We start from the raw sequence: 25560 nt of genomic DNA on the forward strand, positions 1-25560 counted from the left end.
TATGTTCTCTGGGCACTGTATCCCTTACTGAAGTACTTTTCTGCCCACATTTTCCAGGCTGCAGTGATACAAATATAGTCAGACAGCATGGAAGTTGTGGATACACAAATATGGTTGTACTGTGAAAAAAGCTGCTGCATGCACATAATGCAACAGTATTTGTTGTAACCAAGTCTGATAAGTCTTGCAGACTGGTTACAAAAACACTGTTGTGCTTATTGTGTAGACAGAGGCCTGCATTGTATTCAGTACGCAGCCAACATGTTAAGAAGTTTGGCCACCAGTGCTGTATAAAATATCTAGCTATTATGATCAAAGCTATGGTGTTGTAATACAGTTCACTATAGACTTGCTCATCCCTTTATCCTGAAAAAACCTTGAAATGTATATGTAATTAGAACACAAGAGTTGTTTCTCAGACAATCATAACACAGAGCCACTTATTGCTCAACAAAATTACGAGTCTACTTAATAAAAGAACTGTTCTGCTGACTAGACTGATGACATCACTGCAACTTTCCTGTACTTCCTCTTTTTTCCCACACTCCCAGATTACCGCCAATCCTATCTCCATTTGTATGACAAATGTATTTCTGCATTAATAAAAATGTCCGTCTCCCCTTCCCATTGTTGCCGGCACCCAGTGCCGAGAGGCAAAACAACAGCAGGGGTTGGTTCGCTACCCAGTGTGCTTTACCCAATAATTACAACGGGGTGGAGAAGCAGAAAAGTTTATTTGCAGCTGCAAAAAGGTACAGGGAGAATAGAATCTCAAATTTTGCACCCAGAGCAGGAAGTTACACAGGCTTTAATACATTTTTTTTTTTTAGCATATTTATTTAATAGCAAGCTGCCCTAAGTATTCATATAGCCAGCCAATCCAGGTACCAGCTAGTTTCCTTGTTTTTTGTATTATTTGTTAAATTATACATAAAGCTACTTTATTTAGCATTTTTTTTATATTTGCTTTGTTTGGCCTTGTTTAGTTTCAGGCAGTTTGACTTTGCAACATATTGTTGCAGATTCTCAGCATAACTGCTGAGAGTACCTCCAGGCTGGGGGGCCAAGGCACTTGGGCCTAGTGCGAGGGGGCTTCATCGATACTCGTGGTTTTCCATCCCCTCGAGTTACCTAGTGGCCATGCCCAAATGTCCTTAACAACTCCCTCCTTTGAGAACACTCAACAGCCTTGGCTTTGAGTTCTCACTTGGACTACTAATTTTTTTATAATAGGATTTTGCATAAGCCTTTTGTGATAGCCCTGAAGAGAATGATTTATTAACTTTTGCAAAAGGGCCTTGATACATGATACTGCACAGCATAATACTATTAATACAAGCAATACAGGAAAGAAGTTTTAATAACAGACTAAATAAACCACCAAGCCAAGAAGACAAACCCCAGCCTGAAAACAAGGTTTGCAATCAATTGCTTTTTGGGGCAGTATAGGCAACCTGTGCTTTGGCTTGGGCATGGGCCTTAGCCTGTACCATTTTTTTTTAATAGATTTTATAATTGCTATTTTTATATTATATAAAATAAATAAACATTGGGGCTCGACGAGGGCACAAATTTTTTTTTGGGATGCTAAGAGATAGTCCAAAGCCAGCCTGTTTTGGAGGGAAAACGTTTTGAGATGCTGTACCTTTTTATTTAATGTTTTTATTGCTGATTTTAAATTATTAACTGAGTTTTTTAATTTTAAGGCAATTTTTTTAAGTACTATTTGCAGCTTTATAGTATAGCGGCCTATGCATGCCATGGCTGGCCCAGAAAACAGCGGCGCTGTTTTTAGTACAGAGCATCCTACAAGCTTTTTGGTTGTGAGGGAATTTTTTATATTGCTTTTTAATGCTGTAGTTAGTTGCCGCAGGGTGGTGTTTTTTTGTTTTTTTTTTGGTGACTTAATAGAGGTGTTTTGGGCATTTAATTTTTTTTTTTTTTTTTTTTGGGCAGTGTGGCAGTTATGGAAAGATGAGGAACTCCATGAGCTATATAACAGCTACCTGTTTAGTTGGCTGGCAGCACCTTGTAAGCCTTTTGGCCACATACAAAATAGTGACCCTGTAGGGCCCAGTAAGGACTGTTTTTTAAGGGGATTTTTGGGATATTTAAGGCTGCTTTTTTAAACAGTTTATATGCCCCTAAGGGGGCATTTTATTTTTTTGATTGGGTACAAGTGGGGCGTTTTTAATTGTGCTGTTTAAATTACATTTGCTATAGGGACCGTTACAAATTTACTATTGGCTTGCTATATTGGAGATATTAACTGGATGGCAAGTTATATTTTTTTAATTTTTTTTTGTGGTAAGATTATTTGTAAGTTTTTTTTTAAAAGGGGAGGAACCATTACATTTATACTGCTGGGTTTTTTTGGTTTTTATTTAATATTTATTAGCTTACTGTGTAATAACACAGGAGTTTTTTTTATAGGACGCCTATAGTAATTAGATTGGTTTCGGGTAAAACATAATATTTTTTTAGTGAGTACTGCAACTGAATACTTTTGGTCCTGATAGGTGGCTTGCTGTAAAGAGGTTTTATTTTAGAACGGCGAGTCTTTTTTTTTGCTTTTTGGTGGCGGCTAATTTTGCTAGGGTTAGGGGCAGTATGTCAAGGGGCATTTCCGTTTTGGGGGACAGTGGAGTTGGAGCACATACCCAGCAATTAGTTTGGTTTATTAAAGTAGCAACATGGTGCGCAAGCAAAACAAAGGAGTTATGCTTTTGATATGAACAGTTTGGAAATATCAATACAAAGAATAACAATGTTACTTTATTATTATTTTTTTTTAATTTAGGGTTTTTAGTACCTGGGTGGGCCCATTTTAGCGTTAAGATGCTTATTATTTGTGTTTTTTAAATAGTAGCTTTAGCCCGAGATTGTTACTAGATGAGGAGTCAGCAGGTTGGACGGTCCACTGTTTTGCTGACGAGGGGGAGGGTACTGCTTTTAGACGAGAGTGATGGATTTAGTTTTTGTGTTTTTTGATTTTTGCCGCTGTATGGGAGACCAGCAGGACGGTATAGGGTCCTTTTTATTTTTTTTGGAGAGGCTTGTTTTTTTAGATACGAACAAGCAGAGTCACCGGGCTGTAAGGAGTGGTCGGGAGAGTCTATGTGAAGAGGCTGGGAATTCTTGGTATACCTGTGAAAAGACAAGAGAACAGCAGACAGGAAACACATATACTGTGACAAAAAAACATTACCTAGCTTTTATTTTTTTGATAGAACTGGGGTGCTATTTATAGGCCATGCTTTTTTAAACATAATTTTAAAGGGACTAAGCCCTAATTTACCCTTAGGGAGAACGCGGATACGAGGTAGGACGAGGGGCAAAGCCATTAGGCCATTGCAGTGAGGCTTTTTGGCACACTTTTGTGATATGCTGTTTAAGGGTCTGATTGGTACGCTTTACTACACCACTGGCTTGCGGTCTCCAGGGCCTATGGAGTTTCCAGGGGAGATCTGTAAGGCATGTGAGATGCTCTGAATGATTTTTGATGTGAAATGTGTTTTGTTGTTAGATTTTATTTACAGGGGGAGTTTAAAGCGAGGAGTGATTTTAATAAACTTGAGGGCCACTGTTCTGGAAGTGCAATTATGGCATGGGAAGGCTTCTGGCCATCCGCTGAACCGATTTATTATGACAAGGAGATATTTGAACCCTTGGGTCCGGGGAAACTTAGTAAAGTCTATTTGCCACACTTGTTCGGGGCCCGGAGTGGGTTCTAGGGCAGCTGGTGGCACAGGATGTTCCGGTCGGGGGTTAGTTTTTTGGCAGACTAAGCAGTTCGCTTGTACTTGGGAGCCAGGGGTCGGAGTCCGGAAGTGATGAAGTATTTTTTTATTAGCTGGATAAGTGCTTCCCTGCCAGCATGAGTGGTTAGATGTAGTTTTTGCAGCACTGGCCAGATTAGTCCCTTTGGTAGGAGGACCTTTTTTTCCAGGGAATGGAGTGTGTTTTTTTTTTTTTTTTTTTTTTTTGGAGACCGAGTTTGTTAGTTAGCTGTGTGGTGTGTTTTGTGGTTTTTTTTTATTATTATTTTATTTTTTTTAAGAGTACTGAGGGGTTGGCAGCTTCCCTACTCATGGGATAAGGGCATGCATATGGGCGTTTTTAGTCTGAGGGGATGGCAGGGTGGCAGCATGCTTTGCCTCTCTATCTGTCCGGGCGTTACCTTTAGCCACATTTTGATGTTTTTTTTTTAATGGGCTTTACAGTGTACTACTGCCATTTCCGAGGGAAGTTGTATGGCTTCTAGGAGCTGGAGGATTTGGGGCCCGTACTTGATTGGGGAGCCTTGGGCTGTCAGCATTTCCCTTTGCTTTTATAGGCCAGCATGAGCATGTAGCACACCAAAAGCATATTTTGAATTAGTAAAAATGTTGATCTGCTTTTTTTTGATAGTTTAAGTGCACGGGTTATGGCTCTTAGTTTGGCAAGCCGGGCAGAGGTCCCAGCAGGCAAACCTTTAGCTTTTACAGTGTTATGGAGGGTCACAACAGCATAACCCGCTTTTTTTTGCCTATTTATTATAGTATTGCTATTATTAGTGTACCATTTATAATTTGCATTTGGGAGGGGTACATTTTTTAAATTTGGATGGCTGGAGTACTGAGCATTTATGATTTTTAAACAGTTATGTTTTTGTTTTTGGCAAGAGAGTGGCTGGGTTAAGGGAGGGGCAAGGCTGTAAGGTGACTTCAGAGTTTTTTAACAGCTTAGCCTGGTACCGAGCAATCCGAGCCTGGGTGAGCCAAAGCCCTTTTTTTGCATTTAATAAGGCTCGGACCATATGGGGAGTATAGATTTGCATAACCCCTCCCAATGTTAGCTTCTTGGCTTTTTTAAGCATTAGGGCAGTAGCTGCGACCACCCGTAAACATGCCGGCCAACCCTTTGCAACCTGATACAGTTGCTTAGAAAAATAAGCCACAGGACGTCTCTATGCTCCTAACAGCTGTGTGAGCATTCTCAGGGCCATTCCTTTTTGTCTATGTACATACAACTGAAACGGCTTAGAGAGATCCAGCAGGCCCAGAGCCGGGGCTTTTATTAATTTTTTTTTTTTAGGATTTTAAATGCCCTGTTAGCTTTTGGGGTCCAATAGAAGGGTTTACGATTTGCTTTTTTTAATATAGTTGTACAGGGGTTTAGCCCACAGTCCAAACTTTGGGATTCATATTTTGCAAAAGCCTGCCATACCCAAAAATGCTCTGAGCTGCTTACGATTACTTGGGGTAGGAATTTGATAGCTTTTTTTTTTTTTTTTTTGCTTGAAAGCTGACGCTTTTTTTGCTGTATGTGAAACCCGAGGTACTGTACCTTTGGGAGGGCGATTTGAGCCTTACTTTGTGCTACCCGATATTCCCGGAGTCCAATAAAATTCAGGAGGCTCACGGTGGCTTTAAGGCAGGGGGTTTGGCCCACAGTGGCAATTAACAAATTATTTACATACTGCAGAAGGAGGGCCTTTTTATTATTTTATTTTTTTAGGTTTTTGGCAAAAGCCTGGCCAAAGAGCGTGGGGGAGTTTTTAAATACCTGGGCCAACACTGTCCAGCAAAGTTGCTTTTTAACTTTTTTTTTTTGGTTTTTTTACTTGAAGGAGAAGATTTTTTGTGACGGGGTGGCAACTGGGATGGTAAAGAAAGCATTTTTTAGATCGAGGACTGAAAAATGGGTATACTGTTCCCCTATAGAAGCCAATAAGGTATACGGGTTAGGGACAAGAGGGTGCAAAGTCTTAAGCCGTTTATTGACTGCCCTTAGGTTCTGTACCAGCCGATACATGCCATCAGGCTTCTGTACGGGTAGAATGGGAGTGTTCCAGGCTGACTGACATTCTCTGAGAATACCATACATTAGGAATTGATCTATAGTTTCCTGTAAACCTTTTCTGGCTTCCCTCTTGATTGGATACTGTTTTACTTGCACTGGGCCTTTTCCTGGTATGAGCTGAATAGTAATGGGGGTCTGGTGGGTGGCTTTTCCTGGAATCCCTGATGCCCACACGAGGGGGTACACCTGGTCTTCCCACAGGCTCCATTCTGGGGCTTGCATGGCTGAGGGCTCAACTGCAAGGGTCATGATCCATGCATTCTCAGGGGGTAAGGTAAGGGTTATTTCATCCTCAGTAAAATGCAGGGCGGCACCGAGGCAACAAAGCAGATCCCGTCCCAGCAGAGGTGTTGGACACTCAGGGAGGTATACCAGCTTGTGGGATATAGTCCTGTTTCCCAAAGCGCATTCCGCTGGGGCATACACTGGGCACTTGGTGTCCCTGCCTGTGGCTCCCACCACAGTAAGGGAAACTGCTACTGGCAACTGAAGGGGTCGATTTACAGCAGTTCGTGCCGCTCCAGAGTCCACTAAAAAAATCTATTTCTGAGCTTCCCACCCGCATCTTTACTCGGGGTTCTGGGGGTAGGGTGGTCCGTCTCTCCAACGCCCCTATTCCTGCTCCACCATCGCCATCATAGAGGCACCCCCCTTTTCTTTCCTCTTTGGGCACTCATTTTTCCAGTGTCCCTCTTGTTGACACAAGGCACACTGGTTGCAACCCAGTCGTCTCTCCTGCGAGCCCGGATGTTCGCGTCCACGGCCCCTTCCTCCCCGGCCACTTCCCTTAGTGCCGGCCTGTACCGCTGTTACCATCAGTCTTACTTGCTTTTCCTTCTTTTCTGTCTCTCTCAGACTATAAGCTCGGTTTGCAGTCTCTAAGATTTGTGCCATGGTTATGCCCCTTAAATCCTCCTTTTTTTGCAACTTTCTCTTAATATCAGGGGCTGCTTTGCTCGTAAAAATTCCGTTAATAATTGACTCAGTTGCCTGATCATCGGGGTCTGCATTAGTGTTCTGTCGAATTGTGTCCCAAATACACTGTAGAAAGGCCCCTGGGCTTTCTTTTAAATCCTGCATTACTTCATATGGCTTTGCCCAATTATTATGTCGGATAGCCGAGTAACGGAGTCCATGCAAAAGCAATTCCTTATAGGAGGTAAGGCGGGTCATATCCCCATGATCATTGCCTCTTAGTCATTGGATCTGCACCAAATACTTTCCAGTTTGCTAGAATGCATTCTAGGGGCGTACACTGTGCCCTAACCCCCAAGCTCTGTCCCTGTCCCATACCTACAGGGTAACTCTGGGCGTCCCCAGGTTCCAACAGAGCATACAATACGGATTTCAAAAGGTTCCTACCTTATCCAAGGGATTGGTTCCTCACAGTCGTCCGCAGCTGCTTCTCCCCTATGTCCAAGGGACCGGTTCCTCACAGTTGTCCACAGCCGCTTCTCCACTATATGAGTGCGTTGCACCGTTGTGCCCTCCGGGGTCGATCAAATCGCGTCTCTTCCGAGGCCCCCAATGAACTCACTGGTGCGCGCTGGGCGTCGGTTCTCGCTGCAATGCTCGACCTCCAGGAGGGGTCCGGGCAAGGCTAAATAGCAGCCTCGTCGCCCACCCAGGGACGCCAAAAGCTGTTGCCGGCACCCAGTGCTGAGAGGCAAAACAACAGCAGGGGTTGGTTCGCTACCCGGTGTGCTTCACCCAATAATTACAACGGGGTGGAGAAGCAGAAAAGTTTATTTGCAGCTGCAGAAAGGTACAGGGAGAATAGAATCTCAAATTTTGCACCCAGAGCAGGAAGTTACACAGGCTCTTATACATTTTTTTTTTTTAGCATACTTATTTAATAGCAAGCTGCCCTAAGTATTCATATAGCCAGCTAATCCAGGTACCAGCTAGTTTCCTTGTTTTATATTATTTGTTAAATTATACATAAAGCTGCTTTATTTAGCATTTTTTTTTTTTTTATATTTGCTTTGTTTGGCCTTGTTTAGTTTCAGGCAGTTTGACTTTGCAACATATTGTTGCAGATTCTCAGCATAACTACTGCGAGTGCCTCCAAGCGGGGGGGCCAAGGACACTTGGGCCTAGTGAGAGGAGGCTTCATCGACACTCGTGGTTTTCCATCCCCTCGAGTTACCTAGTGGCCATGCCCCAGTGTCCTTAACACCATCTTGTCTACCTCCCAAGCCATCTAAAACCTCATCTCTTCTACTTCATCGAAATACCATTTCTTTACTCCATGTTTGATCATTATGGCTGATTCATAGAAGCATTAAATACTTCTGTGACTCTCCATTTTTCTGCTGTTCTCTAGTGGCAGCTCAGCTTTGAGTTGCTGAGCTCTAGTTGGTCAGAGATGCCTAGTATTACTGTTGATAGCTAACATAGGTCCTAGGGAACAATAAGAACAATGGGGAGGTGATACATTTTTTTAATGCTACCATGCATTTCTTGCATATCTGTGTAAGGGGAAGGTGTCCTAAGTTCTAGCATTAAAGATGGAGATATGGAACAAGTATAGGGAAGCTTCATTTTTATTAGAAAAAAAAGACTGAGAAGAGTGAGAAAAGCTTAAAATATGTCCAGTGAGACCTGCACTACAGATCCCCTTCAAGAAATCAAACCCTATTCTGAATGACCTCTGAAGTATTCCCAGGCTTCCAGTAGTGTTTTTTAACTTTTGACTAAAACCCAACCCATATTTACTGATCCATGGCTGGCTGCTTAAGGCAGGTTTCACTCTGGACCCTGTCCTTCCAAGTAGCTCAAAAAAATTGTATACTGAGGTAAAGTTCACTCCTGGTACAGGGGAACCACCACAAGGCCCATACTGTGAAATTGTGGCTTAAGTACTTCATAGCCTTTGTGCTGGCCCAATGCACAGGGTTGAATTTCATCCTCAGTGAATAAGAGCACCAGAAATTATCTGGCACTAGAGTTTGCAAATGTGCAGTTATATGTAATGCTGTGAACAAACTGTAGAAAAAAGTCCAGTAGAGGAAAGCGTTTCCATATGTGGAAATGCAACTCTTTACCAGATGGCTCAGGCAGGCAACTGAGTAATACATGTGACAGTGTGTATTGTTATCAGCCTTGGATTAATAGACAACTGACATTCCGTGCCCCAAGCAAAGTCCAGATAGTGTTAGAGACTTGCTGCCTATGAGCCAGTATGGACGCTCTGCAAGGAGTTATGGGAATACTCACAAAGGACTGTGACATTGCTAGGTTATCTGGTGTGAACCATGGCCATCCTTTTATCCTGCTGTATTGCCTCTATATGTCAATCAATTACACCAGCACGTCAACATTTCAACAGTGCCATTGCTCACGCTACTGCACACTCTTCCTCATCAAGATCTTTTCCCCTTCTTCCTGGAGGGCATATTCATGCCCTTTCTTTTTCGTGCTGAGTGGAATCCTGTGAATTTGCCATTTGCATCAATTACTTTTTCACAGCCCCTGTTGCTATGATTGTGCAGTGACCTATGCAGAGAGTCAGAGACTGCTTTACATTATGCATTTCTTGTACCAGTTGCACTTGCGTAATTTATTTGAATGAGTTTTAGGATTTTGGCAACAGACTTTGCTCTCTTTTGGTGTGATCATAGCTGCATTTTGCCTTGCTACAGAACCATGTAGCTCAGCATGTGCACAATGTCGCTCTGCACCCTTAGAACTGATAGGATAACAGCACAAAGCTTTTGATGTACTTTGCTCATCAGTCCCTCATAGCAGTGCATATTGCCTTATCCTTCCCCCTTTGCACACTGCACAATGTACAACACAATTGGAACACGCATAATTTATCACTTTGTATCTTTAGTTGCAAGGGTGGGGGGAGAGAGAACCTTTTGAAGTGATAAACACCCATTTTTTCATGGTCTGCGTGTATAAAAACATCCTCACTGCATTTTCCACTTTTATGCATCCGATGAAGTGAGCTGTAGCTCACGAAAGCTTATGCTCAAATCATAGAATCATAGAATATCAGGGTTGGAAGGGACCTCAGGAGATCATCTAGTTCAACCCCCCCTGCTCAAAGCAGGACCAAGCCCCAGTTTTTGCCCCAGATCACTAAATGGCCCCCTCAAGGATTGAACTCACAACCCTGGGTTTAGCAGGCCAATGCTCAAACCACTGAGCTATCCCTCCCCCCCCCAAATAAATTGGTTAGTTTCTAAGGTGCCACAAGTACTCTTTTTCTAGTTGCAATATAATAATCACAATGAAAGGATTGCTTTGGATTTCCAGTCTCTTGTTATGAAAAAATAACTGATCTTTACTTTCTTATTCTATTCACTTGGTAACTGAATTATTGCTTTATAAACTGGAGTGCTCTTTTTTCAGTTATCTCTTTAAAACAAATGTACTGTGTGTCACGGTCCAAGACATACCCCAAGACATTCTTTCTGGTCCTCATTTGCCAAAGCATTTCCTAAATTACTCTGAGTAAGAGGTCAAAATGGGGATAGATTTGAACAAAAGAAAGTTCTTGGATGCAGGAAAAACTTTCCTCCCATGTTTTGTTCATTAAGATAATTTTCAAAATCTTGACAGGCAACATTTAGACAGATAAATAGAGGCACCTAAAATCAGTTTAAGTACAACAGTCAGTCCTTAGACAAGGATTTGACTTTAACATAATACATTTTGCTGTGTAAACCTAGTTTTTTTTTATCAGAATAATTGCATCACACTTTCTTGTAAACTGCATCTTTAAAATGCATAAATAAGAATCAAATACACAGGGATGATGGGAAATAAGATTAATGATGGCATTTAGGCCTCAAAAGTTGTGTGAAAATCAAACATATGTGTGTGTATGTATCTGTTTTAAAAGGCTGCATCTTTAGAAAAAACAGTTTTGCTGATTCCTCTGGAGTGAGAGGGCAAGGGGTAGGATCAGTGGAAACCTACCAGGATTCAAACAAAAGAGAGCAGATGACTGGTCAGAGTTTAAATAAACACACAAGAATTGGGAGGTAGACAGGAAGTAGTAGGGTGGAGCTGGAGAGAGCAAGGTCACAGAAGCTGGGTGAGGGGCTCCAGAAGGAAGAGGTCACCCAGCAAGTACCAGCCTCATGGGCAAAGGGGGGCCCTGTGCACTTTCCTGATCCCGGGCAGCCTAAGGACTCTTGACAAGCCAAGGGACTTGGACCCCAGCTCAAAGAATGCCCTGGAGTGGTGAGGAAACTGAGTCAGGGACATGCATTTAGTGTTTGTTGTTTTGTATGGGTCTGTATCTCCTGTACTTTACATGATTAAGTATGAAAGAGCATAAAGGTGTTAAACTGTGCAGATTATGTTGGTGTTTACTGCTTCTACTGAGTGATGCTGAGTGTGTTAGACTGTAAACCAGTAGCTTCACATCTTTGGGGTGGAGGTTTGGGAGAGAGGTGTTATTTAATAACTGGAGTATCTTGGGGAGTTGGCACTGCTCCTAGAGCAGGTGGGCTGAGGAGCTCCATTTCCAAGAAGTGTAACAGACAGAGTCAGTGCCCAGGAAACGTGCCAGAGAGCCCCAGGGGAGGAACCAGTGCTGCAGCCTGCTTAGGCTCTAGGAGCTTGAAGAAACTCTGTGATCCAGAGCAGAGAGGATTGGATTCCCCTCATAGCTGTGCTAGTGAGCCAAAAAGCGGTGCTTGCTAAGATCTGTGACACACCTATTTCCCACCTAAGCTCCAGTGTGAACCACAAACTGGGGGAAGATAAACATTGCTTCGTCTATCTCATCAGCTGGGCCTGATGTAGGCTTAGAGGCCACCTACCAGATCAGGTCCTATTCAAAATTGTCGTGGTGGTGGTGCCACTACCCACTTTTAACCACATGGTTAGAGCACTCATCTGGGATGTGGGAGTCCCCGATTCAGTTTCCCCCTCTGTCTGCTAGGGAGATAGATTTGAAAAGGGGCCCCCCATACCTCTCAGGAGAGTTCCCCAAGCATGGTCTATATGGACTATTCAGATGTGAGGCTCCCTGTTCCACTTTCGAGAAATAATTAGTGTGTCTTTGGAGCAGGGGCACTGAACCCTGGTCTCACTTCCTGGATGTGTGCCCTAACCACCAGGTTACAGAGTCACTCATATGCACTCTCTGGCCTAATGACTAAATATTTATCCAAAATAGAACAACTTAAATGAGAGAGAGAGACCCCCACATCAGAATAGCCTGTTGCTCAGTGGTTAAGAGCCCCCCCCCCCCCCAAGAGGAGTGGGAGACACCTGTTCAAATATTCTCAAAATAGACAGAGGGAGGGGAAATTGAACCTGGGTTCCTTGCATCCTAGGTCAGTGCTGTAACCCCTGGCCTAGGACTTATGAGGTAGGCACTACTACCACCTCCTCCTCCTCCAGCCATTTGGTGTGGAGTGAGGAAGTACTTAATTCATTCTCATCGAAATGGCTTAAGCATCTGAGCCATATGACTTCAGGAGAGATGTTTCCAGCTGCGGATCGGTAGCAGAGAGAGGCATCTCCCTACAGCCCAGACTCAGATGCCTATCTCCATGAGAGGGGCGGGGCTTATGACATCCTTCTCCTCAGCATTTCCCATTGGCTGGCTTAGGCAGCACACTGCTTAGGACTCTGGCTTTTGTGGATCTGATTCTAAGGTGCCTATCTCTCCCTGTGCATTATGTAAGGAGCCTAGGCACTTAACAGGCAGTGTGTGGCTCTGTGTTGTTTCAGTGATTTGTTCCTAGAAAATTCTAGGCAACTAAAAGTTAGGTGTTGAAATGTTGAGCATCAGAATGCCTAAGTCTCTTTGTGGTGAGATGTGTCCTATGGACCCAGTTATGTCAACCGGCAGAGGGCATAAGGGGAGCACAAGGGTTTTTAGGGACTATATAATAGTGCAAAGGGTGAAATGTGAGGTCTCTACGAACAGCCGCTGACACACTGGTCATCCTGATCATTACATCAAAACATAAAAATGGGTCAAACCAAAGGTCCATTCAGCCCAGTATCCTGTCTTCCAACAGTGGCCAATGCGAGGTGCTTCAGAGGGAATGAACAGAACAGGTAATCATCAAGTGATCCATCCTCTGTCGCCCATTCCCAGCTTCTGGCAAACTGAGGCTAGGGACACCATCCCTGCCATCCTGGCCAATAATCCTTGATGGACCATTGATAGATAAGTTCATCCTTGATTAACTTATCTAGTTCCTTTTTTAACCCTGTTATAGTCTTGGCCTCTGGCAAGGAGTTCCACAGGTTGACTGTGCATTGTATGAAGAAATACTTCCTTTTGTTTGTTTTAAACCTGCTGCCCATTAATTTCATTTGGTGACCCCTTGTTCTTGTGTTATGAGGAGTAAATAACACTCTTATGACTGGTGTGGAGAAAGTAAATGATTTTATAGACCTCTGTCATATCTTCCTTTAGTCATCTCTTTTCCAACCTGAAAAGTCCCAGTTTACTAATCTCTCCTCACATGGAAGCTGTTCCATACGCCTAATAATTTTTGTTGCCTTTTTCTGAACCTTTTCCAATTCCAATCTAACTTTTTTGAGATGGGGCAACTAGATCTGCATGCAGTATTCAAGATGTGGGTGTACCATGGATTTATATAGAGGCAATGTAATATCACTGCAAGATGTATGGATGTTGTTTAAGGAGTTACATATCTATACTGAGAACTGTTCTGGAAGTATGTAAGTGAAGACAGGTCAGCAGAAGATGATAGGTTCTGGTCAGGCAGAGGTGTCGGGATCCTAAACAAGGGCAGTCATGACCAAGGGTCAGCACAGGGTCAAACCTGAAGCTGGGAGTAGCAGAGGAGTTCATAGTCAGGTTCCAGGCCAGGATCAACACCAAGGGTCAGAGTTAGGTTTCAGGGTCCAGCTCAGGAGGTGAAGTCCAGATCAAGCAGAGGTCACAGCCATGAGTTCAAGAGCAGGAATGGTCACAGTAGCTCCAGGAGATCCACATTATTGCTGGACACTTCCTGGAATGCCCCTTGGATTTATATAGGGCAGGAAGGCAATCAGGAGCAATGAGGCTGCTGCCTGTCAGACCCCTTGATGCAGACTTCCTGTGGTCTGTCTACAGTGGATTGTGGGTAGTGAGTGCAAGCTGGTTACAGCTGCTGCTGGGTTGCAGCTCTATAGGCCCAGATTCTAGAGCCAGTGAGTCTTACATGGGGTAGGAGATGCTTATAGAATCATAGAATCATAGAATATCAGGGTTGGAAGGGACCCCAGAAGGTCATCTAGTCCAACCCCCTGCTCAAAGCAGGACCAAGTCCCAGTTAAATCATCCCAGCCAGGGCTTTGTCAAGCCTGACCTTAAAAACCTCTAAGGAAGGAGATTCTACCACCTCCCTAGGTAACGCATTCCAATGTTTCACCACCCTCTTAGTGAAAAAGTTTTTCCTAATATCCAATCTAAACCTCCCCCATTGCAACTTATCTCTCTATCTGGTCAAGTGTGTATTGTGTGCACCACACAAATAGCGGAGACCTATTTGTATTGCTGAACCAGATGTCACACAAGGGGAAAGCTGAAGGAAAAAAACAAACAGCAGGAGGATATCCTGTTTGAGTAAAAAGGATAGGTTTTTGGGGTATAACTGGGGATACTCAGGTAATCCCTGGATCCTTCACTGAGGAGACAAGCTGCGTGTGTGTTTTGTTTCATGAGAAAGGGATCACAGCCTACATGGCTGAAAAACGCTGGTGAACAAAACTAAGACTTGATAGTAACTAGTTAAGTAAGTTTAGGTTCTGTTATGATTATGATTTTATTTTACATGAAACTATTTAATATTTCTACTTGCTATCACTTAAATCTCTACTATTTCTTAAATAAACTTTTACTTGTTTTCACTATATACATGCGTAAGTGCTGTGTGTTAAATGGAGCGGTGAGCTGAAGGGAAACCCATAAGCTAGTATTTACAGTGTCTTTGGGAGTAGTGAAGCTAGGAATTCTGTGAGTGTCCAGTGGACCAGGGACTGATCACTCCAAGGACACACTCGAAAGGCGTGAGGGCTGGAGTGTGTCTATCACTAACCTGTAGTGTAAGAGCATGGCCTGGGTAGGCCTGGAGGGGAGTGCTTGTGGTGTCCAGGGGTGGTGGGGTTGGGGAGCTGACCCCCAGCAGGCACAGACAAGACTTGCTCCTGCTAAGGGCAGGTGGTAGCGAGGTGCCTCACAACCCTGGGTATCCAGGGAAGTGATACACTAGGTGATTCCCATCTTCTGTTCCTGTGAGTGTTGGTTTCAGAAATATAATTGTGACACTTACCCTAACGAATAAGCGTTTCTATCCAATTTTTGTAACAATTAGTTTCTGTGCTCTGGGAATTACAGGAGAACACTGACATTTGGCATAGTGCTACTCACAATTGGGAGAAATGCTTAATAATATTTAACAAAAATGACTGGAGAGCCCATTTTATATTTGAAAGTCAGGATAAAACTCACTGTAAAAATAACAATAGTTCTTTGCACATAGCACTTCATCTGTAGCTGTCAAAGAATTTACCTAGGTGGATAAGTATTTATTAAACCCATTTTACAAATGGGCTTTTAGAGGCTGAGAGGTTAAGGCCCAGATTTTCAGAAGTGGCCACTAATGTGGATGCTTTAATTTTTGAGTGCCAAACTGGACAGACACTTCAATTAAAAGATTTTATACAATCAAATGTTAGTTAAATTATGTACATATTTGATAACCTTAATTAGAACTCCTGTGGAGGATAAGAACATCTTAATTTCATTTTTAAATACTCGGTTTGACAGAATATTTTCATTCTTCACCCTAGTGAATGTTTAACACCCATTAAGAAGAATATATTTAGTTCTGTCTCAAATGTTGCAAAGCTGGTCTCCAAACCAAATGTCACATATGCGGCTGTCTGTTGTAAGCTCTTGTGAAATTTCTTCTCAATCTGATCCACTGTTCTCTTTTCGGTTTATATATTGGCTTTATGCTCTTACAAGACCAAGAGACACAGGGAGCTATGACAGCTTTAACCTAGCCACTAATCCCAGGGGGCTTGTTACCACTGTCTTCCACAGACCCTATTCCAGGGGAATCCTCTTGTGGCCAGAACCAAAGCTTTTAAGGCCACTTTGTCCCATTCTGGCCCTCTGACTCACATAAAGGTGCTGGACTAGGTAATGAGGCATTGACCCACAGTATTCATTTTGGGGGGCTCGTCCCGCAAGCCGCTCTGCTCGCAAAATTTAACCCTTCAGCCTGTCAGAGTTGGCAGCAACAAGGGCCGGATTCAGTATCTAGGGGTTCTATTCCAATAACACAATGCAAAACCGGCTCGAGCCCCCTACCCAGTGACCTGGGACAAATATATACCACCCCGCTGGGCGCCTCCAAGAGGCAATACTTCCCCTCTCACAAGCACATAGTCTGAGTGTAGCAAAAAGCCTTTTAATAACAGAGAAACAATGTGGCATTATGTTGGGGAAACACCACCAACAGGATTCATAACACAACCCATGAGCAAAAAACCCACCCCAAGCAAATTGGGGGCATGTCCTTTCCCTTTAGTTCTTGAGTCCAGCAACCCAAAGTCCCACGACCCAAAAGTTTCTGTCCCTGGTCAGGGCAGCCCCAGAGTTCAAAAGTTTATCTGCAGAGTTTTACCTCCCAACCTGGGTGGAGATGGGTGGGAGGGGGGGGTTTAAGGGGCACCTTACATGGTCCAAAGTTGATGGCCAGCCGCCCCATGAGCTGCTCCAGGCATCCGACAAACTGCTCTGCTCCACCAGCCGCTCTGCTCACCATCCCACAAACTGCAATGCTCTGCTCCGCCAGCCGTCCTGCAAACTGTTCTGCTCCACAAGCCGCTCTGCTCGCCGTCTCGCAAAGTGCTCCACCATATATCTTCAGGCTCCCCCACTACTTAGCTGAAATCACTGAGTGTTATGTTCTTAGTAAGTTTAGCTCTTTTGTGATTTCAGCTTGTAGTAGGGGAGCCCCAGTGCTGGTGCACTATCAGCCCAAAGTGAATTCAGCTCAGCAGCCTGTAACTAGACTCCTAATGGAATCAAAATTAGCTCTGATATGCCACAGCAGAGAAAGGAGGAAGTGCAATTAGCACGTAAGGCCCTCACCAGGGGGCCCATACCACCAAGTATTAATACCTGTCCCTAGCCTCTCTCAATTCACAGAGTTTTGGAACCCATGTCACTTGCCTAGCAAGTGCTACTTAGTTGATGGCGAGTCCCTCCATCATAACAAAAGGCCAAGTATAGTTCCACTGTCCTTGATTCCCATAATCAGGGTAATAACAATTTATTCTTCCTGCCCCAATAACAGAGACACTGGGGATCCCACAGCAGCCAAAGTGACCATTTGGGCAGCTATGGCCTCATTCTAGGCGGGGTGGGTGTGCTATACAAATGAGATTGGCCCCTGAAGTTCTTTTCCACAACTTGCCACACCTCACCACCAGATGTCAGGGTGGAGCTCATCTTGACTCTGCTTACATCAGGAAATGCCATTTTCTAAAAAAAGGGACTAAATTAGACTTTCTGCTGTAATTCTAGATATTGCTATTTAATTAGCTATAAGAACTTGAGATAAGATACTGTAATCTCACAAAATACAGAGGAATGAGAGACCTGCGGACAGTAATATAGAACACATACGTGCTGCTTCCTGTATTCTTTTTAAATTCAAATACTTTGTGGTGATTTCCATTAGACCATGGAAAAATATGTTTCTATGATGTATTTATTCAGGAGCTAAATAAATATGGATGTCAGTTTGGACCAATCTCTTGCTGAACAAAGGGATACGTACCTTAAATGGAGATCAGTAAACTTGAATCAAGTTTATGGGAACAAAGATGTGTGGGTTTTTTCCCTTGCATTGCATGTCTGCATTCTTGTGTCGTGTAGGCTAATTAATGCATTTAGGCATCTGCCAAACTCTGCCTCCTTAATTTTTACAGCAGGTTCTTCCCTTTTTGATGTTACATCTACTAAAGGACTCACCTCCTTAATTAACCCTTAGAAACCCAAGTGTCACAACTGTAATTGAACTCCTCATGTAGATGTCATTTTCTGCCTGCCAGATGACTTGACTTATCAATCAGAAGAGCTTGGATCAGATATTACTTTCTTTTTTAAACTGGATACTCTGAGGAGAAAGGGGGAAAAACCGGGGAGGGGGACTAAGGTGTGAGAGGATCATATAAGAGTAGTTTTTTTTTTTTTTGTTGCACACGCAACTGCATCTCATATCTCATAGTCTGCTTGTTCTTTTGTAAAAAAACAAAAAGGATTATCATCATCATGGTAAGACAAACAATACTTTCTTTTCTCTCTTTTTTTTTTTAAACTTTCTTTGGGTTAAGATATGGTTAATTTATGTATTTTTTTCAAATTCATTCAATCAGTTTGAAGCTTAACGCTCCATTTGATTCAGGAAGTCTGCCTTAAAAAATCAAAAGCTGTTGTTGGCAAGATGGGGGATAAGGATTTCAGTGTGGGGAAATGCTTTACTTTGGGGATGAGAACAGACATGTTTTTTCTGCTGTGCTTGCTGTTTTGTGTCCAACAGCCTTTCCTAAACACTTATATCGAACAGGAGGGAATCTATTTAATTTTTGTCCATACTTCTTCACGTGTACTAAACTTTTTGCTTTGTAGAAATACTTAATCTTTCTCAGCTCAGTGAAGTTTAAAAATTCCCCAAGTCCTGTTTCTTTGACTGTGCATGATCCCTTCTTCCTTGCTACTTTTTTGGGGTGTTCCAAGCTGTAGAACTTTATGCCTGGCACTTAGGACAGAGTGTAGAAATTTGACCCATGTTTGGATTTCTTGAGATTTGCTGTTTTCCCTCCAAAAATCAATCAAACATGTATGCTGCGGGATTTACATCTAATTTCAGCGGTACATAGGCCCTATATTCTTCTGTGTGGTGTTGCAACATAGATCATTTTACAATGCACATTTTATAACTCCTTTCCATAGGCTAAAAAATCCTTTTTCTGGTAAAATATTTTATGGGGAAATGGAGATGTTTTGGTGTGTTGGAGATATCAGTTTCTAGCCTAAAACATCCCGAAGTACTGGAAACAGAGAAACTGAAAAACTTACAAGTCAGTGAGCATCAAAAACATGAAAATTGGAAAAACATTTCTAGTTTGTCCACTTCACTCTCTCTGGAAAAAAATGTTGGCCGAATGTATTTTTAAAAGTGTAGGTCAGAAAAATAACGATTTTGTTTACAAGTTCCCCAAGTACTATAACTACATTGCCTGTCTCCAGGGTTCAAAGAAATTACTATTTCAATAATTAGTGCACTGAATAGTGGTGCCTAGACCTTACGGTGATTGGTGTAATCTCAAAATGGAGGGTGGCAGGGAAGGAGAAGAGGACCTACAAGGGAGTCTAGTAATGGAATTGTTGGAGTTAGAGCTTTTTTCTTCTACATATCTTAGAGAGACACAGTCAACCTGAAATCTAGTCTATTTAAAATAATTGGTTAAAAATATCATATACAACCCCCGTCCCTAAATTCCCCTGCTATTTTTGTTGGGGGGGGGGGCGGATTTATAATTAATCCTTCTTATTCTCCAGCATAATATTCCTCCCTGGTTGCTTTGTGAAAGGCAAACCACTGCACAAAACACCAGGAAAACTGTCCATAATGAATCTGTGAAATTAAGGCACCAAATGCACAGAATAAACCAAACCTGGAAAAAATTGCTCTAATTTTAATTTATAAATGTTGCTTGTGCAGTAGTTGGTTTTAAAAAATTGTTCAGTACAGGTTTCTAGTTCTTGTTGTCTTTTATATTTCCCACTTTTCTGTTTTTTTATTTAGTTTTAAATCAGCTTTTCCATGTTTCCTCCACACCCCACAAACATTGTCACTCTCCAGTGCCTCTCTCTACATTGTACTTTATCCACGTTTCTTCCTTTTAGTATTCTTTCCTCATTATACTGGCTATTTGATTTCTTATTTTATTTATGTTGCACTCTCTTAGATCTTTTTTCTTTCTGCATCCCTCCCACGTCATTTTTTCCACTCTCCGGTAGAGTCTCCACACTGCTTCAGTAATTGCTTAGTCCCAACAAACCCCAGCACTACTGTTGCTGAACAGCTGAATCTCAATCACTATAACAAATGGAGCAGAGAACAGCAGTTACAACTCATTCCACTATAATTGATCTAATGCCACTTCTGTGACTCCATCAGTGGCTGCTGAATTCCATTCTGATGTTTTCTATTTCCCACATGCTGTTAGCACTGTGACTTGTAATTTAAAGGTATCCAAAAACCCCCAAACATCCTATCCTGAACTAAAAATGCTTCCTGCTAAATAATGCAAATTGTTTAAGATAAAGTTAAATGGACATCATAAACCTAAATTTTCCTGTTGTTGATAAAGCCATAAATAAATGAATTTTAAAGAACTGCAAAAGTCAAATTTAGTGTTCGCAATTTATTCCATTTGTTTACTTTTAGGGTAGAGCCTCGGGTTTACATCAACCAGCTAATGTGTTAAAACTATAACTGTCTTGTCCACACTTGGATTTTACCATGTTAGCTACCACGTTAGCTAATACCTGGTAAAAATACACCTTTTTTTCCCAAGCGTGGACATGCTATAAGAGGGTTTGTCAGCCATATTAAGTTAACTCAGTTGAACATCCCTTTGATCCCTTAGTCCTGGATTCAGCAAAGCACTTTAGCATGTGCTTAAGTCCCACTGAAATCAAGATAAGCACATTTAAGTACTCTGAAGACTTGGGGTCTTGGCTGTATTGGCTCTGCATTGCTAACAGGAGTATTTTTGTCATTAATGTAAACATATATCACTGAATATGCACAAAGTGTAGATCTGTTGCTTAAGAAGGTGGCAATTTTATATAGTCTTCATAGTAGAACATCACCTTAAAGATGCTTGCAATACACTTAGAACAGCCTCCAACTCCTTATGCAGTGTGATCTTCAACCCATCCTCAAATTCATCCTAAAAACACATAAGATTTCCTGTGGTTTTCTTGTCACTAATGCTGTCTTTGACCCAGGTCTTAGAAAATGACTATTGATTTTGGGTCCTTAGATTTTTGGATGCAGTGAGACACCTTAACGGGGCCTGATTTTCAGAAGATGGTTACTCAGTAGTTTCTGTAAATTAGTCCCCTCTATGGTGTCTCAAGTTGTGCACCCAAAATCACTAGCCACTTCTGAAAATCTTGGCCTTTTATGTCTTCTTGCATTTACGCTGTTGTCCTGCATATTATATTTATGTGAGTTAAAATATGAGCTCTTCAGAGCAAGAACCTTTTATGCGTTTTGTAAGCGGTGTGTGTAATTGTGGTGCTCTCTTATTTCAGTACAATTTACACAAGGCTTGTATTTCAAAATCAAGCAACAGCTTTCTTGTGTATATGCATCTATTTATCTAGACATAAAACAAATTCAAACTTCAGTAAGAAATTAAAGCTAGATTTTCAAATACTGCATGTCATAATTAAGAACTTATGCAAGATAATTGCACATAGCAATTTTTTTTCACAGGTGCAATTGATTTGCCTACTACTAAGTTTTTATACATGTAGTCTTGCAAATCAAACTCAACTATGGGCTTAACACGCACTATTTGAAAATGTAACTCAGAGTTAAGATTGCCAGGTGTCCGGTTTTTGACCGGAATGCCCGGTCCAAAAGGGACCAGGTGGCTCCGGTCGGTGCTGCTGACTGGGCCATTAAAAGTCCAGTTGGTGGCGCAGTGGGGCTAAGGCAGGCTCCCTGGGGCAAGGGAGAGGAAGGGGGTAAGGGGTGCAGACTCCGGGTGGCACTTACCTCAGGCAGACTCTTGGAAGCAGTGGCATACCCCCCTCCAGCTCCTGGGTGTAGGGGCAGCCAGGGGGCTCTGGGCACTGCCCCTGCCCCAGACACCAGCTCCGCAACTCCCATTGGCCAGGAACCGTGGCCAATGGAGCTTCATCTGTGGACCAGGCAGTGCACAGAGCCACCTGACTGCACCTCCGTATTGGAGCCGGGGGGGGGGGACATGCCGCTACCTCTGGGAGCTGCCTGAGGTAAGCGCCGCCCGGAGCCTGCACCCATCACCCCCACCTGTGCCCCAACCCTCTGCCCCAGCCCTGAACCCCTCCTTCCCTCCAAACCCCTCGATCCCAGCCCAGAGCACCTCCTGCACCCTAAACCCCTCATCCCCAGCCCCACTCCAGAGCCTGCACCCCCAGCCAGAGCCCTCACTCCCTTCCGTACCCCAACCCCCTGAGTGAGTGAGTGTGAGGAGATCGAGCAACAGAGGGAGGAGGGATGGAGTGAGCGGGGGGTGGGGCCTCGGAGAAGGGTTGGGACAGGGGGCGGTGCAAGGGTGTTCGGTTTTGTGCAAACAGAAAGTTGGCAACCCTACCCAGTGTGCTTTTCAATAACTCAGAACTCTTTATTCATGCAAATATGTTATGGAAATGCAATCATGACTCGATAGTTATGGTTGAATTTAGCTCTTTTTAATGTATGAATAATATAGCATATAAGAATGGCATACTGGATCAGACCAAAGGTCCACCTAGCCCAGTATCCTGTCTTCCAACAGTGGCCAATGCCAGGTGCTTCAGAGGGAATAAACAGAACAGGCAATCATCAAGTGATCCATCCCCTGTCACCCATGCCAGCATCAGGCAAACTGAGGCTAGGGACACCATCCCTGCCCATCCTGGCTAATAGCCATTGACGGATCTATCATCTATGAACTTATGAACTAGTTGTTTTTTTTTAATCCTGGTATAGTCTTGGCCTTCACAACATCCTCTGACAAAGAGTTCCACAGGTTGAGTGTGCATTGTGTGAAGAAATACTTCCTTTTGTTTGTTTTAAACTGGCTGCCCATTAATTTCATTTGGTGACCCCTCGTTCTTGTGTTATGAGGAGTAAATAACACTTCCCTATTTCCTTTCTCCACACCAGTCATTTTATAGACCTCTATCATATCCCCCCTTAGTCATCCCTTCCAACCTGAAAAGTCCCAGTCTTACTAATCTCTCCTCACATGGAAGCTGTTCCATACCCCTAATCATTTTTGTTGCCCTTTTCTGTCCCTTTTCCAATTCCAGTAGATCTTTTTTAAGACTGGGGGACCAGATCTGCACGCAGTATTCAAGATGTGGGCGTGCCGTGGATTTATAAAGCAGCAATATGTTATTTTCTCTCTTATTATCTATCCCTTTCCTAATGATTCCCAACATTCTGTTTGCTTTTTTGTCTGCGGCTGAGACAAAAGTGACTCCAGGATTTCTATCTTGAGTGGTAACAGCAAAGACAAAGTTTCTTAACACCTTAAATGACTGCTTCTTGGAGCACCTAGTCCTAGAACCCACAAGAGGAGAGGCAATTCTTGATTTAGTTCTAAGTGGAGCACAGGATCTGGTCCAAGAGGTAAATATAGCTGAACCACTTGGTAATAGTGACCATAACATAATAAAACTTTATATTTGAGTTGTCTTGATGAGGGGTTATTTTTTTAATCTCATCAAGACTTCTCCATTTTCCTCTTGTTTTCTGCTTTATTCAGACTATCCAAAGCCTCTCAAACTTTGGTTTCAAATTTACTAATTTATCCTTTATTAAGTGCTGACTCCCTCTCCATCCCTCAATGCCACATTCTCTACAAGGAAAGTGTGTATAGATATATTTTTTGTGTAGAACTGCATTCACTTCTGCAAATTCATTTCTCCTCTTTTGGCTTAAAGTTCTTGCTAAGTAGCCTTGTGGTTTCTTCATTGCCCAAGTTTCTATGCCTAAAATTAAGTAATATGCTTTTGTAACAGGATTTTAACTAAAGCATGTTTTAGTACAGAGGCTAGTAAATATTTTTTGAGAAGCTACAATTGTTGAAGGCCAAGTAGCTTGTTCAGGCCACCTCTTCACCGGTCCAGAATCGTTCCATAGTATACACTCATTAAAAAAAACTACTGGACAGACCACTGATCTCCTACTTATTCCGCCCCCTAACCAGTTGGAATCTGTACACGATCTTTCCAACTAGTGTGCCTGCAGCACGTCAACTAAAACAGCTGATAGGCAAACAACAATTATGATAATTAACCAAACACGATGCTGCTTAGTGCATCCACTCCCGCCCCCATCCTGGGCATTTGCTTTGTACAAAACCACTTTGCCGTCTTTAAGCCCTGTTTTATAACGCGAGCAGCTCCCTACAGGTAGATGGCGCGACTGGATACTTTAGATTCTAAGCTTTTTTTCCCTCAGCATCAAAGTTTGTCGGTTTTGCTCGGGGCGGCTTTTTGCCCTGGATAGCTGGGAATAGGCTCTGCTATAGCAGCCGCTCAAGTTGTTCAGACACGCGCTGGTAGTGCCAACTCCCCGTCTTTATGCATTGCCGATTGTTGGCTCCTTGCATTCTTCTTCTCCTTGATGAGCTCCCGTCCTGCTCCCCCCTCTCTCCCTTCTGAGCCGCTGTCTCCTCTCTACCGTCCTGTTCTTCAACCCCCCTTGCCCTTTTCCCTGGTGCCCTGGGCTGCGCTGCCGAGTCTCACCCGCTGAGCGTCCCTTGCATCCCGGCCTGCGCGCTCAATTTCTGCGCCCGTTGTCACCCGCCCACGCCTTTGCAGCCGCTCCTCTGCGCGCTGAATGCCTCGGCTTCCCGGGCACGCCCAGCCCGCATTGCCCTGGGGCCCTGCCGCAGCTCCGGGGGCCCCGGCCGGCGCAGCGCGTGGAGGGAGTGGCGCGAGGAGGCGGAGCTGCTGCCGCTGCTGCGGCGGCTGCAGGCGGGCCGGAGCGCTCACACAGCTGGCGCCTCTGCCGCGGGAGCTGGCGGAGCGCCGCTTTCCCGGCGGGTCAGACGGGGGCGGCTGCGCTGATTGCGCTCCCTCGCGGGCACCGGGCTCGGGGCTGCCGGAGGAAGGAGGCGCTGGGGCCACCTAGGTCTCGCTGTGAGTAGCCTGCCTGGCGGGGACGCCGGGCTGGTGGGGGTGCGAACTGCTGTGGCCCGGGGCGGGGTAAGGGGCTGACAGGCAAATCTCTGCAGGCGAAGCGGCTGGCTTTCCTGTCTCCTGGCTTTCCCTGCCCTTATCAGCGGCAGGAAGGAGCGGGGCATAGTTGAGGGATGAGTGTGCGCTGCGCCCACACCTGGCTGCGAGCACGGATGCCAGAGGACGGACCCTGTGCAGTGTAAACTCAGCAATCACGGCTAAAGTCCGCGTGGGGCACAGAGCTAGGCACGCCGGGCGTTTTGTGCATTGAAAACCTCCTGCTGCCCCTTCTCTCCAGTGGTTGCGTGTCGGTAAGGAAGGGGAGCATTGTGCGGCTTGCTTAGCCTTTGGGGACACGTGGGCTGAGCTTCCAGCCCTGCTCCGTTCTACAGGTTTGCTAATCGTCCCTCCGTTGTGTACCGCTCCCATGGCTTCAACATTATGGCTTCATGCATCCGATGAAGTGAGCTGTAGCTCACGAAAGCTTATGCTCAAATAAATTGGTTAGTCTCTAAGGTGCCACAAGTACTCCTTTTCTTTTTGCGAATACAGACTAATACGGCTGCTACTCTGAAACCTATCATTATGTTATTAGCACCAGTAATCTCTGATGCTGCTCTTTCACCTGAGGGAGGGGAGGGAGACATAACATGAGCTATATGCTTCAGGAGGTGTTTCCTGTAGGGACAGTGATTCACAGTGCTTGTCATCTCACTTTATATGGCCACAGAGCAACCTCATTTTTCACTGAG

The 25560-nt window shown here is 43.8% G+C and overlaps 1 protein-coding gene across 4 annotated transcripts in view; it reads left to right on the forward strand.

Moving 5' to 3' along the window:
• Nucleotides 1-25560, forward strand: part of CRYBG1 (crystallin beta-gamma domain containing 1) — a 133754-nt gene that overhangs the window by 53219 nt on the left and 54975 nt on the right. The window contains exon 1 of one of the 4 annotated variants that reach the window (XM_037894563.2): nt 17839-18127. The exons of 1 other annotated variant lie outside the window; for it this stretch is intronic. In XM_037894563.2, the coding sequence (XP_037750491.1) occupies nt 18125-18127 (3 nt within the window). In that variant the 5' untranslated portion in view covers nt 17839-18124. Of the gene's footprint in view, nt 1-17838; nt 18128-24419; nt 24770-25560 lie in introns of those variants that run through there. 2 more of the 4 variants (XM_043542743.1, XM_037894564.2) reach the window with 2 other exon arrangements.

The sequence above is a fragment of the Chelonia mydas genome, chromosome 3 (assembly GCF_015237465.2).
Source record: "Chelonia mydas isolate rCheMyd1 chromosome 3, rCheMyd1.pri.v2, whole genome shotgun sequence".
Classification (NCBI taxonomy): domain Eukaryota; kingdom Metazoa; phylum Chordata; order Testudines; family Cheloniidae; genus Chelonia; species Chelonia mydas.